General features: G+C 47.4%; 1 protein-coding gene across 1 annotated transcript in view; it reads right to left on the bottom strand.

Moving 5' to 3' along the window:
• MMP15 (matrix metallopeptidase 15) overlaps positions 1-14,022 on the bottom strand; it is a 226,653-nt gene extending 212,631 nt beyond the window's left edge. Inside the window, exon 1 of the mRNA XM_086947792.1 lies at positions 12,622-14,022. Within this exon, the coding sequence (XP_086803918.1) occupies positions 12,622-12,789 (168 nt within the window). The 5' untranslated portion in view covers positions 12,790-14,022. The remainder of the gene's footprint in view (positions 1-12,621) is intronic.
• Positions 14,023-16,671: the final 2,649 nt, after the last annotated feature.

The following is a 16,671-nucleotide window of genomic DNA, read 5'->3' as shown; positions in this document are numbered from 1 at the left end:
GTGCTGCTATATTTGTGGCAGAGGGGAAGCTTAGGGCGTGTCACTTCGTGCGTCGGAGGGAAGCCTTGGAAGGTATTTGTCGCACACTGGGGCAGTCACTGCATGACATGGAGAGACAGACAGGCTGGTCTCACACAACATTGTGTCCCTCTCTTAAAGGGTGTGCCAGGTACACTAACTTAAGACATATCAGTGTTTCAGAATGCACTGAGGCAAGGGGCTTCACACACTACCCAAGAGGCAAACATTGGAGGAAATGGGCAGGTTACAAACCAGGGGGTAGGACACAGATGCATGGCAGCGTCTGTTAACGAAAGGGGCAGATTACACACTGGGGTAGGGCACAGCTGGATTGCACATATCATGGCAAGACACTAACTGTGTAGCATATATTAGGGTAGAACCTAAACTGCATGACACAGTAGGACACCAACGCTAAAGCACATACTGAGATAGAACGCTAGCGGGACCCTAGCTCCATGGAAGAATGTGTTAGACATGCAGGACACAAACTGTGTGGGAAAGTGTGGTAAAGAGACAGGTAAGCCACGGGGTACTATAAGGTAGGAGGCTTGCTGCAAATTCCGAATCTACCAGAGAGCTTGGCAAGTCACACCAGGGAAAAACACCAGCTGCATGGAAGATCGTGTTAAAGAGATGGGTTGGTTAAACGTAGAGGAGAGCGCTACACCTTCCTGTGTTGCATTCGATTAAAAACGTCTGGCGGGTCTGGATATTTCTGCTGGAATCCACGGTCCTCCTAAGGTTCTGGCCCTGTAAAATACACAATCTGCTCACCCACCGCCATCTCTGGAGGGGTACACTTGGGGAGAAATAAGGAACAGCAGAGGAAGCCCAGTGTACCCCTATGTCAGTGCAAGTGATGGGGGTTCAACTCTTCAGCTTCTGAGTTATGCCACCCTGCACCATGGGAGCCAGGGGACCCTCAATGCGCCACTCATCCCTGCTGTGTCCCTACCAAGAACAGGAGAACAGACTTCATGGACCGTGCCGGGAATTATGTCATGTGTGAGACATAAAACAAGTGCCATGTGTTATGTCCTCTCATGAGGTGGAGTGATGGGGGCCCTCGAGGGCAGTCACCAAGTCTGTCTCTGTAATGCAGCAGGCGCAGCAGCAACGTGATTGGATAGGCTCAAATGGTTTCTGTTTTTCTTACACACTAATGTGGGCCACATGTATCTTTTTTTCCAAGTAGCGATTACCTAATTAAGTAATCGCTATTCCTAATGTATGAAACTCAAATGAGTTTCATTAGGGATTCCCAATGGGTCGCAAATAGGCCGACCTCATGCATATTAATGAGGTAGATCGCAATTTGCGACCAATTAGGAATCTACGCCATCAACTGTACTGTATATATATATAATAGAATGATTTATTTTTGTTTTCATTTATATATGATTGACATGAAATGTTTAATGGTACAATGTGCAATGTGCAAAGTGTTGAAAAAATAAAATATTTTTTTTTTAAAAAGGAATCTACGCCATCACATGGATGGTGGCCTGCTGAGGTCAGAAGACCACCATGTCTGTGACTGCTTATACATAAAGCAGACATTTGCTTATAAAGCAGCCTGTTTTCATTAACCCCTCCCATGCTCATGACGATCTGAGCTCGTCATGAGCCACGGCGCTCTGAGCTCGTCATGAGCCACGGCGCTCCAGTGCTCATGACAAGCTCAGCTCGTCATGGCCCGTGGAACGCTAAGGTGCGGGGAGAATTTCCCTGCTGTGCTGAACGTTCCACGGGAGCCAATGCACCTGTGACGAGCTCAGCTCGTCATGAGCACAGGAGCGCCGTGCCTGAACTCGTCATGAGCATGCGGGCGCTGTGCGCGCCCCCCTCCCCCCCCGCACAGCGCGGGAATAACCCCTGCAGCGAAGGGGTTAAAGGAAAATGGGAAGCATTTAAAATGAAAAAAATTAACTTTTTTAAGCCTATGCAGTCTGTCTGTGGGACTACTGCCTGCTCTTAAAAAAGCATTTGCAATCCAATAGGTCTTAAATTACTGATAGTTTGAGGTATTGGCGTTGCAAATAATAATGCAACGCCAATGAGCTCAGACATTCAGTAATGCGAGACCAAGTGCATTGCAAATGCTTGCGTAGTGAGCCAGGAACCAGCATTGTATGTCTCAGTGCAGTACCGCAAGCTGCTCCTAGAGGTCCCAAGTGAGCAAGACACCAGCACTGCATGACTAGGTGCAGTACCGCAAGCTGCTCCTAGAGGTCCCTAATGAGCATCATAAACTACTTAAGCGAAATGGTACACAGCTGCTTGAAATATAAGCAAATATATGTTTAAAGTAGTACGGCTGTGGTGATACCAATGGACAGCTGACGATCCACTACAACAAAACAAGCGCGCCCATGTTCAGGTAAAATAAAAGCATGTCTGCTATTATCCCATCTGAGGAGGCCGTGCTGCTTAAATTTGAAAAAAGCACTGTGAAAGAGAGAGAGGGAGCGTGTCCTTCCGGCAACGGCAGGAAGAAGAAAGGCAATTAAGAAAATAGTGCTCCCAGGCTCTAATTAAAGCATACATGTAACAACTGAAGTAAAAGGGCTAGTCCTCATGTGAGGTTGCAAATGAAGACAAGGTGGCACTAAGGAGGGACTAACATGCCCATTAACCAATCAGAAGCCAGCAGTTACGAAGGACCATGACATAAGTCAACGACAAATATGGGCAGAGAGTGGGTGGGGCTTCAAGGACATACTGCAATACAGCATGCCTCGCAGAGCAGCGCATGGGTGTTGGCTCTAGGCTCGACCTAAAATATTTGTTTTCATTCTCTAAGATGAAGGGGACCCCAGGGGACTTTTTCCCATTTGCGAATGGGGTTACCACCTCCTTCAAGGAGTCGGAAAAATATTAAGGTTTTGCAACCGTAATTTGGTTGCAAAACATTCATACATCCCATTCAGTTTCGGTATTTGGAAGGGACGCCCCAAACACGCCCCTTCCAAATACCGAATCGCAAACACAATTTGCGATTCGGTAACATGTTACTGAATTGCAATTTGTGTTTATTCATATGTAAAAGCATTTTTGAGGTCGTAAACGGACCAATCACCTTTTCCTATCTCAAAAATGCTTAATACAGGTGGCCTTGAGTGCCACGATTCTTTCCATCCAAGTTACACCCAATACTTTAATTGTTAAGCCACTGGGTGTAAAATGCCAAACGCTCTGCTCAGAAGTCCGCGGCCAGTGCATCGAATACCAAAGTTTCTTAGCACTGAATCTACTGCCAGACAGTCCCTGCTCGTTTATCTCATTCTTGCCCGTCAGCCCCTGCTTTCTTCCTTTGCGATAGTTTATTTTGTGCCGCTCTTCCTCCTTTCTGCTTTGTGTTTCTTTTCCCTATCTTGCTACCGAGAAATTTCTAAAAAAGAGAACTTAGTGCCTGTGCTCAAAAAGGAGTGCTACTGGGCCCCACCAGCTCAAATTAAGCACTGGTTACACCACACACTGGGGTACAGAATCCGAAGGGTAGGAGATCATTCCATCTATACATTACCTAAAGAGACCAAAATTAGACGGCGAACTGCGAGTCCTTTCCGTCTGTGGCAAATATGCAGTCAGTGAAGATTTAATGGATCTGGGGGTGCCTTATTTCCGCTAAAACATGCTGTACAAGACAGGCTACTGAGGCCCTCCTGTCTATATGCTATATCATGAAGTGTTGGAAAGACCATGGGGCCTCGAGTCTATCAGTCTCTAGACCATGCCATGGAGTGATGGACTGAGTCAATGGACAATAATCCGAACTTATAGCACATGACACTGACCAGAACAGTTTTGCGTTTTCTAACAGCGGTAAATAACTGTTGCTGTTTTTGTCAAATGTTATGGTTTATCTACCTCGAAGGGATGAAAGGCTTAGGTGGCCTGCATTGACTTAAACTTGAGACCTACAGGTCACACCATATGACCAATGTTAGAACTAGGAGTCCTTTCTGTCTCCGTGATACACACTATGGTTGACATATGCTAGATAGACCATGTCTACCTTCTGGCTCAGTGCTGCAAAATGCATTTAGGATATGCCCGAAGGACCGCGAGTCCCTTCTGCTACTCAGTGCACTCAGGGTATACTTGATGAGTCTCTTCTGCCTCTACCATATAAAACACACAGGGAATTCTTGATGGACCATATTCCTTCAGTCTCTATGCTACTCAATGCACTCAGGGTATGCCTTATTGACCATGAATTCCTTCTGTCAATGCTGCAAAATGCATTCAGGGTATGCTTGATTGACCATACTCCCTTCCGTCCCTATACTACACAATGTGGTCATCGTATGATTAAAGGACCGTAGACCATGATTCCCTTTCATCTATGCTAGTCAGCGCGCTCAGGGGAAGATTGATAGACAATAAGTTCCTTCTGTCTGAGCTGCACAATGCGCCGAGCTATGCTTAATGGACCATAAGTCCCACCTGCCTCTGAGCTAAACAATGCGGTCAGGGTATCCTTCCCGCCTGTTCTGCCTCTAAGGAAAGCAATGTGGCCAGGATTTACTCAATCATCATAAGTCCCTTTTGTCTCAATGCTACGCAATGAGGTCACAGTGTGATTGATGGGCCAAGAGTTCATTCTGTCTCTATGCTGCACAATGCAATCAGCATGGAATTGATGGGTCACGAGTCACGGCTGTCACAAAACTACATAATGTAGTTAGGATATGCTTGATGATCAGGAGTCCTATATGTTTCTATTATGCATGATGTAGTGATGATAAGCTTGATGACCCAGGAGTCCCATCTGCCTATATGCTATACAATGGGGCTTGGATCTGACCATTCACAAAATGTGGTCAGGACAAAAATAATAGACTACCTGTCAGTCTTTGTGAGACGGGCGTGGCTGGGTCTATAGCTGCCAACGTTTCAGATTGCTTAGGTATAATATTTTCATAATTTTATTGTAGGTATGAGTGACATTCAATGACTATGAGTGACAATTTCTCACAAGCAAAATCAAACAATAAAGATGAGGAAAACAAATATAATTTGAGCAATGAGAAACTCTAAGAAGATCTTAAAACTGCTGCAAAGCACCAGAATGGAAGGGCACTTAGATAACACTGACCAGCCGCAGCCTGTCACAGAGCTACAACAGGCTCTCTTCTGACTTACTGAGGATCTGGCTCGACGCTGAAAGTATTAAGTAGTTAGACCGGCACTGACGACCTTGGCTTACACCTTGACCCAAAACGAGTTAGTGCGACTCAAACTGACTAGTAATGCTGAAAACTAGTACATTGAGCAGACAGAAAGTGACTGCAGTGAGTGTGGAAGCTCAGAAGATTAATCTGACCAAAATCATGGACATGACTGGGCGTCGCGCTAACTCTTTAAAGAAAGAAACCGTTTATTGGCATTATTAGCAAAGTGGATACCTCACTTCTGGCTAGGCACTTACTTCTTTGAGGATGAAAAAGTGGCAATTCGGTAAGGGCCTATGGTGGCTGGCAGCCGAAATGAATCGGACTTGGTTTCCCGGCCAGCGACAACGCCAGGCATGATGTACTGTTGTGTACTCTGGGTTGCCGAACCACTCTTGTGGCTGCCAAGGTCCGTGGTTTAGTCAGTCGCTTGTGGGGTCAGGTCCAGTCGCCGGATTCATTACCTCAGTGCGAGCTGTGCTGCCATTGCTGTCAGCACTCGGGTAAAACATTTTTCTTAATCATGAACTGCCCATGGGTGGCAGGACCACTCTATTATTGTGTGTCTGACAAACTCATGTCCTGACCTCACCTGGCTGACACGGTCTCAGTAGTAGCCATTGGGCACGGCACCTCATGACATGAGTAAATGTATCAGTTACAATATTGCACAGTGAATCCTATTATAATAATGTTACATTGTGGCAGAGTAACAGCAAGAGGTGCAAGCATCTGATGAGGGAAGAGGAGCGGTCATCTACCACACTTGCACATCATTAAAGCTCTGCCTGGGCACACTCACAAAGGGCGTGAGATTATTCTGTTTTTTTACCACAGATAAGACTGACCAGGAAAGGAAGACAGAAAATTCCAAACAACTCTGTGAGTGGAAACCTCCAGAACCTTCCCCTACTTCAAAACTGGCCTCAGGTATAAATAATTGCCTCTCAGACCCATCGCTCGAGTAGACTTCTGGACCTGTGGAAGACTCAGAAGGACTTATTTGCTGCTCTGCAAGAAGGGCTGCCACTCTGCTGCCTTGCTGCCTGAGATAAAGGACTAGACATGCATCCTGATCCCTGGAGCACTGGACTGACTCCAAGGGATTGTTGCCTGGCCTCCTGAACAGAGACACAGGGACTGAAAAGGCTCCAACTATCTTGAGCCCAGCACCAAGACTCTACTTGTTGTGAGTCTTGCACCCCAAGAGGTGCCACCCAAGTCCTGGACATTAAAAATTGGCCTGAGGTGCCCTGCCAGCCCAGCTGTGGTCCTGTAAGCAGAACGGACACAGCGAGATGGATCTCGCTGCAGCTGCATTGGCATCCCCGCAGCACAGAGCATCCCCGACACCTTACTTCGCATCGCTGCCTGCAGTCTCCTCAGAACCGTGGCTGCACATAGCACCCTCAAAGCAAGCCGTCGAATTGCAAGCACCTCGTCGACCTCAACAACGATGCAAGTCTCTGGATTGCATCTCAGCAGCTCCCCCAGAACCGTTGCTGGACAACACATCCTCGATACAGGATCTCGCAATACTCCACAAACCAGGATTGAAGGCAGTTTGTTCAGCATCCCTAATTGGGTTCACCTATATCTCACCCGTGCTCCATCGTGGTTGGCCTGAACTTGTGACTTTGTACAGGTCCAACGCGACCTGATAACCATAGTTGCGCTTTGTGCTTTTAGGCACTATTTTTACCTAAATGTTTATACTTGGATATCTCCGGTTCTACTTATTGGATTTATGTTGTTTTAGGGTCAAATAATTTATTAAATTGTACTGAATTTTTCTAAATTGGTGTGGGACTTTCTGTGTGTTGTGTTTTCACTTTATTGCTGTTTGAAGAACTGAATACAGACTTTACACATTGCCTTTAAGCCAGATTGCTTTGTGCCAAGGTACCAGAGGGTTAAGCCCAGGTTAATTTGGGGTTTACTGCTAGAGTAGGATCTCACCCCCCTCAACCAGCAACCCAATTTCCAACAAATGGCGTGAAGGGAGTTCAGCTAATGCCTACTGAATTGTTGGCGTTTCAGCTGTGGGAGTAAATTAGTGTTGGTACCACCTTTCATATCAGCTTCTCACACACAACACTGTGGCATCCCACAGGGGTCCATCAGCTCCCCTCTATTATTTAACATCTACCTAGGCTCCCTTACCAAACCTGATTACATCATTCAACTCAACCTGTCACAACTATACAGATGACACCCAAATCATTTTAAAAAATAGATGGTCTGGTAGACCTCTACAATTTAAAACTTGACTGCCTACCTGCCATAAGCACATGGATTATGAATAACCATCTAAAGCTAAATATCCCAAAGACAGCGCATATGACCTGTGGCAAATCACAAAAATACCAGTCTACCGCCAACATGAAGCCCCTCCAACAATATCAGGGGAAGTCAGAAACCTAGGGGGTAACCATGGATTCAGACATAAATGTGATATCAGATGTTAAAGTAAAACAGTGCCATGTACAAAATAGAAACAATTCCCAACAGGTATCAATTTAAGGCAGTTCAATGATGTATGCAGTCAGCATTACATAAGAAAGAAACAAGGAGACTCATGCGGTTTAAGAGCTTGCAATTCACTAATTCAAAAAGGGTGTTCCACATGGAAATACAGTTAGGCAGCACTGTACAGAGGGAATCATGTGACAACCCGAAGGCACTTGGTGAATAGTGATATATACAATTGGTGTATATCTGTAAATCTGAGCGGCTGAGTGCAACGAAGGCTCGATGTGGTCTGACGGCTCGCAGTGAATGGGAGCAGCTCCTTCCCAACCCGCCCCCGCCGTCGCAATCCTCTTTCCAGATTACTCATGAACTGCCCTCGCCCCTGGACCCAGGAACATCGCGGCCACCGGCCTGCTCATAACAATTCCTGAACCCAACAACCCTGTCCTGAAGATGATCCCGACTCACGGGGATCGAAACGCCGTCGACATCACAGCGCAACTCTATGGCGCATCTACCGTTTTTGGCTCCTGAATAATGTTGAAATTATGACTTAAGTGACTAAAACTAAGTCTTGCTGAGCCGACACTGTATATTTCTTTGTCACCTTGCGCCGTTCACACTGTTCACGTTCCGCACTTGCATCATCACCTTTCACCAATCGTATATATCACTATTCACCAAGTGCCTTCGGGTTGTCACATGATTTCCTCTGTACAGTGCTGCCTAACTGTATTTCCACGTGGAACGCCCTTTTTGAATTGGTGAATTACAAGCTCTTAAACTGCATGAGTCTCCTTGTTTCTTTCTTATGTAATGTTGACTGTATACATCATTGAACTGCCTTAAATTGATACATGTTGGGAATTGTTTCTTATACACATTCTACACCCATCCCGACGTGGTTTATGGGTTTTACTCTTGTTGTTTTATCACATCTACAAAATAGAAACACTATGTTGCAATCTCCCATACCTTGAATAATCTCCAAGCTTGACTAGGCCAACAGCCTATACTTTGGCGCACCCACTTTCATCATACGCAAATTACAACTCATCCAAAATGCTGCTACAAGACTCCTTCTTTGCTTTCATCCAAAAGAACACATAACTTCAGTCTTGCAATCACTCTACAGGCTACCTATAGACAGAAGAGCAATTTTAAAGGCGCTTTCCATTGTTCACAGAACCTCCAAGGAGAAGGACCACTATACTTACAAGCTAAATTCAAGCAATACAAACAAATCAGGACACTGCGCTCCAGGTTTGCACCATTTATTATCAAACCACCTTACCATAAGAAATCCGTAAGAGCCACTGCTTTCTCAGTACAAGCCACCAAGCTCTGCAACTCCCTATCAGCCAGCATTTGATGCATCCAGGAGCATGTAAACTTCAAAACACACCTGAAACAAGCCTTTGCAATGCAATCAGACTTGCCTTGGGGACCTTATATGCATTTAGCTATGCAGCACATTAGCCTGGGTGCTGAAACATCTAATGTTCTGTACCATGGAGGGAAAGTAAGCACCAAACTGCGAGATACACTAGGCATGGGAACACATGGAGAGAAATATTGCCTTTCAGCTGTAAATGGTATAGTCTAAAGCTCTGTTTTCAATATAAAATCAGGGCCTTCGGTGGTCATAACACTGAAAATACAAGATTTAAAAAAAATATTATTGTCTACGGGTGCCTGTGGAAGACAATTTCTATGGACTGGAATCTAGAGAATGCTATGGGGATTCTGGTATTTTACTGACCTCTGCTGGTCGTTTTCTATCAAAAAAGTTAAATAGAGGCAGCAGCCAGAAAAAGAAAAAAAGAAAGTCCCTCAGCAGAAAGCAATTCTGGTGTTTTACCGATCTCCACTGGTCGTTTTCCATCAAGACAGTTAAACAGAGGCAGTTGAACAGAAAAAAAATGTCCCTATGCGGAAGCAGACAAGTCCTAGGGCTGATCTCCAGAGCCCACAATGTACATACACATATAAGTATATACTAAAGAATATACAAGAGGTCTCAAATGCTCAACCTAAAAATGGCTATTTCCGTGACAGCTAAAGCACCACCCATCCTGGCAACAGAACCTTAAAAGACTGTTGCACCCTCAAGCTCAGTCTTTAGCTTACAATCCACAGATTGAAAATAACCCAATCAATAAACTACTTTCGATAAACTGGTAAGTTAAATCAGGCTGACCTATGCTTTGTTGGGGTATTATGTAATTATGTAAGTACATGCATAACATTTCTGGCCCATACTATTCCATGACACTCAGCTATCAGCAGCCAACTGTAACTTACACCTCTTACATTCACATAAGACATATATGCTATGAGGGTTGTCCATCACCAGTACAGAATCACCCAGCCATCACCAAATGAACAGACATGGAATAACTGAAGAGCGCGGTCTACACTGTTGGTCAATCAGAGGACTTTAATTTAGTCCATGATTGCAGGTCCCAAATATCTATACACTATGGCCAATACTTCACATCTCACAATGCCTTTCAGATATGAGAAGATAGTAACAATGCACATCCCAGCAGATCTCTCCACTTTTCTCCTCCTCCAACAACGCCACCTCAGCCCCAGACCTGTACCCAAACTTTCTGGAATGGACAACTCAGTGCAGTAACCAGCGAAGCAAACTATATCATAAGAAACACCATGTAGGGCACCAGTACACCTGGTCAAAGCTGCTGGCGCACTGAAAAACCATAAGCTGCGCATCTGTGTCTCCCACAGCTCATTATCCACCACACTGCTATGTGATGCATCTTGTAACACAATAACCATACATGGGTGATCATCACGCACGACATGGAAACATTTCCCACATAGGCTCACAAATGAAAGACAACACCCTTCCAACCACACACCACCCTATATTGCATAGCTTGCTGCCCATGTAGGTAAGTGCTTCTGTGCCAAACATAAGGGTAATAAGTGCTATACAAACGTGCAACACAATATTTAACATTTGTTAATCACCAAGATTTGTTTGATCTTATTATAATCTTTTTTCCCCATAAGACTTCAGAATTATTAAACAAAATATGATTTGTGTTTCATAACTGCTGGTATATGTTGAAATATTTGTACAGTTCATTGACAGGTATTCATTTTTTGGGGGAATTAGAAACAAACTGTCATCCTACTGTATTTCTTTTTCGCACTCGCTGTTCGCAAGGCAACGGGAATTATGTGATTTTGCAGCTGCAGCGTTTAACGCATAATTACGCGTTTGACGCGTTTCCCACATAATTTGCTGCATAATCTACAGATTTTAACAAAAAACAAATTTTGTTTCCAGCTCAAATGTTAATAAAAACGCTGGGACATGAGGCAGTTTGCTCCCACCCTACTGTGTGAAAAGGCTCCCTTGAGCTACTGACTGAGCTGACAAGCTTGTGTTGATGAGTGGTACGAGACCTGAAAAGACTTTGGGCAGAATTTCCAGCACCCCCAAAATAACTTGTTGCTCTCTACTAATGAAGGAATTATTCCAGAAACGCATATCTAGAATTACACAGCACAGGCTCGCCAGGGTTTTAAGTGGGATGAAAAAAACTTGGGGTCTCTCAAAGGGGCGTGGCCAATGTAATTAAGGGCGTGGCTTAAAACACGTAAGCGAGAAATCTGTGCTTAGCATAGTGCGCCGCCTGACTTCTATTTTGCTGTGTCTGTCATTGCATCCAGATAATTGATACAAGTAACATCATACCTACAACAAGTCAGGACTATTGGCTTGTCAATGGTTGTTAGTTGCATAAGATAAATAACAGCAACTATGGCTTGTATATAATATTGAAAAAGCTTCCACTTGCCCTGGTGACACCACGACAATGTTGCTGCTCCTGAGTTTCAAAAAGAGAAGGGAAATCCAGAGAGAAAATGACTCTCTTTAAAGGACTTCCCTTCACCTACAACGCTCACTTGGCATGATGTCATGCCGTAACTTCTCCACTAGTGAGAAGTGAGCGGTGTGAGTACTCGCACATCGATGTGCCTGTTGTCACTGCAGTCTGGAAAAGATGGACTGCCTGTGTTAGGGCACAAAACAGAGCCCGAAAGAGACCCGTTTTGAGCCCCCTTTAAAAAACTGCAAGTGCCCAGCACCCGTGAGACCCAGCCTACTTATAACATGGGTGAAAAATTAAAGAATACTATTTAAGTAAGTGTTATCATGTACTGCATTTACCATGATGCATGAGTGAAAATTGAGTGCTTGGATGTGAGGCAGTGTGCTCTCAACCTCATTCTGACTGGTCACCTTTCAGTTATTTATAGCTGTATTTGGATGTGGAACTGGTACTAATGAAGTGAAACCTGTGCCGTGGCGTGGGAAATTATAAAATAATTAAGTGATATCACACAATGCGCCACATTAAGCTGCATAATTTGGTTTCACTTGCCACATAACTCAGTCAATATTACCGCAAAATATAGCCCCCCCCCCTCGTCGCATAATTCCAGTGCCCCAGTCTGTACCCCAGTGAGATGGTCACATAGCTCACTTTAAAAAAATCCTTTCACTTTGCAGTCACAGAAAAAAAAAAGTCAACATCTCCACGCAATTTGTCAGAAGGCATAGCCTGACATTTAATAGGTCTTGGAACAAGCAGCAAACCTAACAGGATATGATCAAAAACTAAAAGCATTTTTATTGCTCAATCACCTTCTGAAATCGTGCATCTTTAAATATTGTGCCAGCTGCCTCGGTCATGGGGGGGGGGGGAGCAAAGATAAATATGGGCTGTCCGAGCACTCAAATGCCCCCACCCCCAATGGCTACAGACCTGGAAGGCATGATACAGTGGAACATGAATTACAATGACTCCCTGGAGAATAAGAAAGACTTTTTGACCGTGACTCTCTTCGGCCTCTCCTACACCATGGTTTACAAACACTGCGCGCATCAGCCGCCTGCAGGCTACCGTACCTCTGCTTGGAGTTCATCATCTAGAGCTGCTTTGCTTGTTCCAGCTAAGACGAGTAGAAGGAAGAGGCTCAAGCAGAGGTGGTCCAGCACCCCCGCTGCTCCACAGCAGACCTCAGTCCAAGACATTCTCTTAGATCCCCTCTTCGTTTGCGTTTGTTTTGGTTCCATTCCGTCCCAATGTGAATAATCTCGAATTACTTCCTGGTTGGTACCGCGGCCAAACTCAGCCCCTGGCAGTGCAGCACCTGCCAATGCGAATGCCAGGCAAGGGCTTCAAGATACTTACTATGCCACTCCCATCACACAGCGCCACAGTCCTAGGCAGAGATGGGCCTGGGCAACCTGGAAAAGGGATAAACCAGAAAGAATCCAAACAGGGCAGAAGTCCAATAGCGGTGGAGTGGGAGGGTAATACCTTGAGCAGGTGGAGGAGAGCAAACTGGGGGCAGGCTCCGGCTATGCAAAGGCAGGTTTGGGGGCTATCTTCATCTGCACTGTCTGTTGTTTATTTGGTGTAATGTAAATGCCCGCATTTTCTCCACAGCCGTTGCCACAGGGGGCTTGGGCTCAACTTGCAAGTAGTCAGGAGCAATCCGTGTTTTACCTTTACCAGCAGCCACCCTGCTGGCTCAGAGTAACCCCAAATCCTACTGCCGGTGCCCATTCGTCAGCACTGCTTGGGGGGCAGTGCCAGTGTGTTCACAGCGATATGCATGGAGTGGTTTCAGGGCACACCATAGGGAGGAGAGGGTCAGTGCTTGCTGCACTGTGGGGCAGACCAGCCAGGATTCATGCTCGCAGGAGTCCGAGGGCTTCCAGTGCCCGGGCGGCGGCGGCACATTCTGTGGAGAGCTGGACTGCACTCCCAGGGTCCTGGAGGTCCGAGGCGGTCCCTCTGTGGGGCAGGGCAGCGGTGTCTGTGTGAAGAAGCAAGAGGCGCCGGAGTCCGCGTGACTGGGAGCAGGTGGGGTGAAGCGCTGCGACGTGAGGCCAGCTCCAGCGCCGGCCGCTAGACGCCCTGTGCAAAGTAAGCCTAGGAACCAGGCGGCCGCCTTGCCCCTCCTGGGGATGGGCGGAGTCTCCTCGGCTCCCGGACCGCTCCCCCCGCCGGAGCGCCTCGCGTGCATGCGCTGCTCTCCGCGTGCCCCCTCCCTGCCAGGCAGCTGCACTGTCAGAGCGGCGGCGAACGGCCTCCTTCAGCCGCGCCTGACGGCCACTACTCCCTATCTCATTCGAAGAGGACCCCGGCCACTGGGTCTGCTGGCACCGCCCCCAGGCCCCAGTGCGGCCTGCTAACGACCCTGAACACCACCCCTCCACCCCCAGTCCGCTCTGCTACACAACACCGAGCACCGCCCTACAGCGCAGTGCACTCCCTCCGCATCCCCGGCGCACTCCTCCTCTCCTCCCCTCCCCTCAGTGGACTCTCCCGCAGCCTCCCAACTCCGGTGTCCGACCGCAGCTTGTTTTCTGGCATATCGGCGCTCAGTTCAACAGTGCCCTTTTCGCATGGCGGAATACCCTTTTCTGCTCCTGTCGGGCTCGAGCCTTATATTTTATTGCCCATTGCCAGTGTTCCGTCTTTTTGCGCGCAAATGGTTAGAACTCCAGAGCGTAGTTCTACCCCCCTTTCCTTAACCTCACTCAGTCCCAAAATATTTTATACCAAAACTTCACAGCTAACATCACCATTCTGGCAAATGGCACGTCTTGGAATCCTCTCTCTGTTAGCAGGGAGCCGCAGTCTCGCCTTCTTTTTCTGCCTCGTTTTTTATTGATTTATTTATTTATTTAATGCGAATTTCTACAGCGCGAACATTACCCGAAGGTGTCAGAGCGCTTTACAAACGAACCAGTTGCGATACATAAGGATTTAGGAGTACATGAGTTACATAAAAGATACAAACAGGGAAAAAATTGCAAATAAAGTTGTAAAGTCACACAGGGAAGAGATACAAATGAAACAAGCATTAGAAATGCAATAGGTCTCGCAGCATTAGAGTTAGTGCTTTTAGAATTGTTTATGGGTTTTTTTGTAAATCTTTAGCATGAGGTTGAGGGTGAGTGAGGGTGAGGGGTTGAGGGTGAGTGAGGGTGAGGTGGTGAAGGTGAGTGAGGGTGAGTGAGGGGTTGAGGGTGAGGGGTTGAGGGTGAGTGAGGGTGAGGGGTTGAGGGTGAGTGAGGGTGAGGGGTTGAGGGTGGGTGAGGGGTTGAGGGTGAGGTGAGGGGTTGAGGGTGAGTGAGGGTGAGGGTGAGTGAGGGTGAGTGAGTGAGGGTGAGGGTGGGTGAGTGGGGGTGAGTGTGGGTGAGGGTGAGGGGTTGAGGGTGAGTGAGGGGTTGAGGGTGAGTGAGGGTGAGGGGTTGAGGGTGGGTGAGTGAGGGTGAGGGGTTGAGGGTGGGTGAGGGTGAGTGAGGGTGAGTGAGGGTGAGTGGTTGAGGGTGAGTGCGGGTGAGGGTGAGTGAGGGTGAGGGGTTGAGGGTGAGTGGTTGAGGGTGAGTGAGGGTGAGGCCGAGGTGTTGAGAGTGAGGGTGAGTGAGGGGTTGAGGGTGAGTGAGGGTGAGGGGTTGAGGGTGGGTGAGGGTGAGGGGTTGAGGGTGAGTGAGGGTGAGTGAGGGTGAGGGTGAGTGAGGGTGAGGGTGGGTGAGTGTGAGGGTGAGTGGGGGTGAGTGTGGGTGAGGGTGAGGGGTTGAGGGTGAGTGAGGGTGAGGGGTTGAGGGTGAGGGGTTGAGGGTGAGGGGTTGAGGGTGAGTGAAGGTGAGTTAGGGTGAGGGGTTGAGGGTGGGTGAGGGTGAGTGAGGGTGAGGGGTTGAGGGTGGGTGAGGGTGAGTGAGGATGAGTGAGGGTGAGTGAGGGTGAGGGTGAGTGAGGGTGAGTGAGGGTGAGTGAGGGTGAGGGTGAGTGCGGGTGAGTGAGGGTGAGGTGTTGAGGGTGAGTGAGGGTGAGGGGTTGAGGGTGAGTGGTTGAGGGTGAGTGAGGGTATGTATGTATGTATGTATGTATGTATGTTGAGTTTGAGGGTGAGTGAGGGTGAGGTGTTGAGGGTGAGTGAGGGTGAGGGGTTGAGGGTGAGTGAGGGTGAGGGTGAGTGAGGGTGAGTGAGGGTGATGGTGAGTGAGGGTGAGGGTGAGTGAGGGTGAGGGGTTGAGGGTGAGGGGTTGAGGGTGAGTGAGGGTGAGGGGTTGAGGGTGAGGTGTTGAGGGTGAGTGAGGGTGAGGTTGAGTGAGGGTGAGTGAGGGTGAGGGGTTGAGGGTGAGTGAGGGTGAGTGAGGGTGAGGGGTTGAGGGTGAGGGGCTGATAGTGAGTGAGGGTGAGGCTTACATTGTCTAGTTCTTCGGTTCGGTCCTCGTGTTTTCTCCGCTTTGCCAAACCGTGTGATCTTTGGCGCGGCAGCGAATGCCTCTGTTTCTGTTGTCGTATCTGCTGGTGCTACCACGGTCGGTGCTTAGAATGAGGGCGGACATCTTAATGCCAAAGCTGCTTTAAATGACACGTCGCTGACAGTTTCCACTGGCCCTTCTTTTCTTTTCTGTTATTTTAAATGCACGGTGTTGTGTAGACTAAAGTTGACCTTGTGTCTCCAACGCTGGACACAGTTTTTACAGATGGGCGTTTCTTACAGCGGTAATTTTTTAAACTAAAATGCACATTTCTGCCGAGTGCCCGCAAAGTCCAGATGTCCTTCGTATGCCCTTGAGGGGATTAACGTCCTCCTGCCAGAATACACTTCCTCTGGTGGGTTTCCATGGTTACCCTCATTACCTGCCTGCTGAAGAGGAGCCCTTGGTTCCAATTGAGCTTTTTAACTCCATATCAGGGGTGGGCGGTTCCTTTCACCACAACCTTGATGACGCGAGGAGACCAAGGCAAAAAAAAAAAATAACAACCCTTGCTCACAGCCAAGCAAGCAGATGTCGCAAACACAGTCTGTATTCTGTCAACAGCCATTAACGCTTCGAAAGGCACCCGGGCCTGGCTGCAATCAGTGGGCCCAGGGCGGCCTGCGCCACTGCAATGAAGAGAGGATGTGTGTATTATTGTTCAAAATTATC

The sequence above is a fragment of the Lissotriton vulgaris genome, chromosome 12, assembly GCF_964263255.1.
Source record: "Lissotriton vulgaris chromosome 12, aLisVul1.2, whole genome shotgun sequence".
Classification (NCBI taxonomy): domain Eukaryota; kingdom Metazoa; phylum Chordata; class Amphibia; order Caudata; family Salamandridae; genus Lissotriton; species Lissotriton vulgaris.
This window is presented reverse-complemented; position numbering and strand designations above follow the sequence as displayed.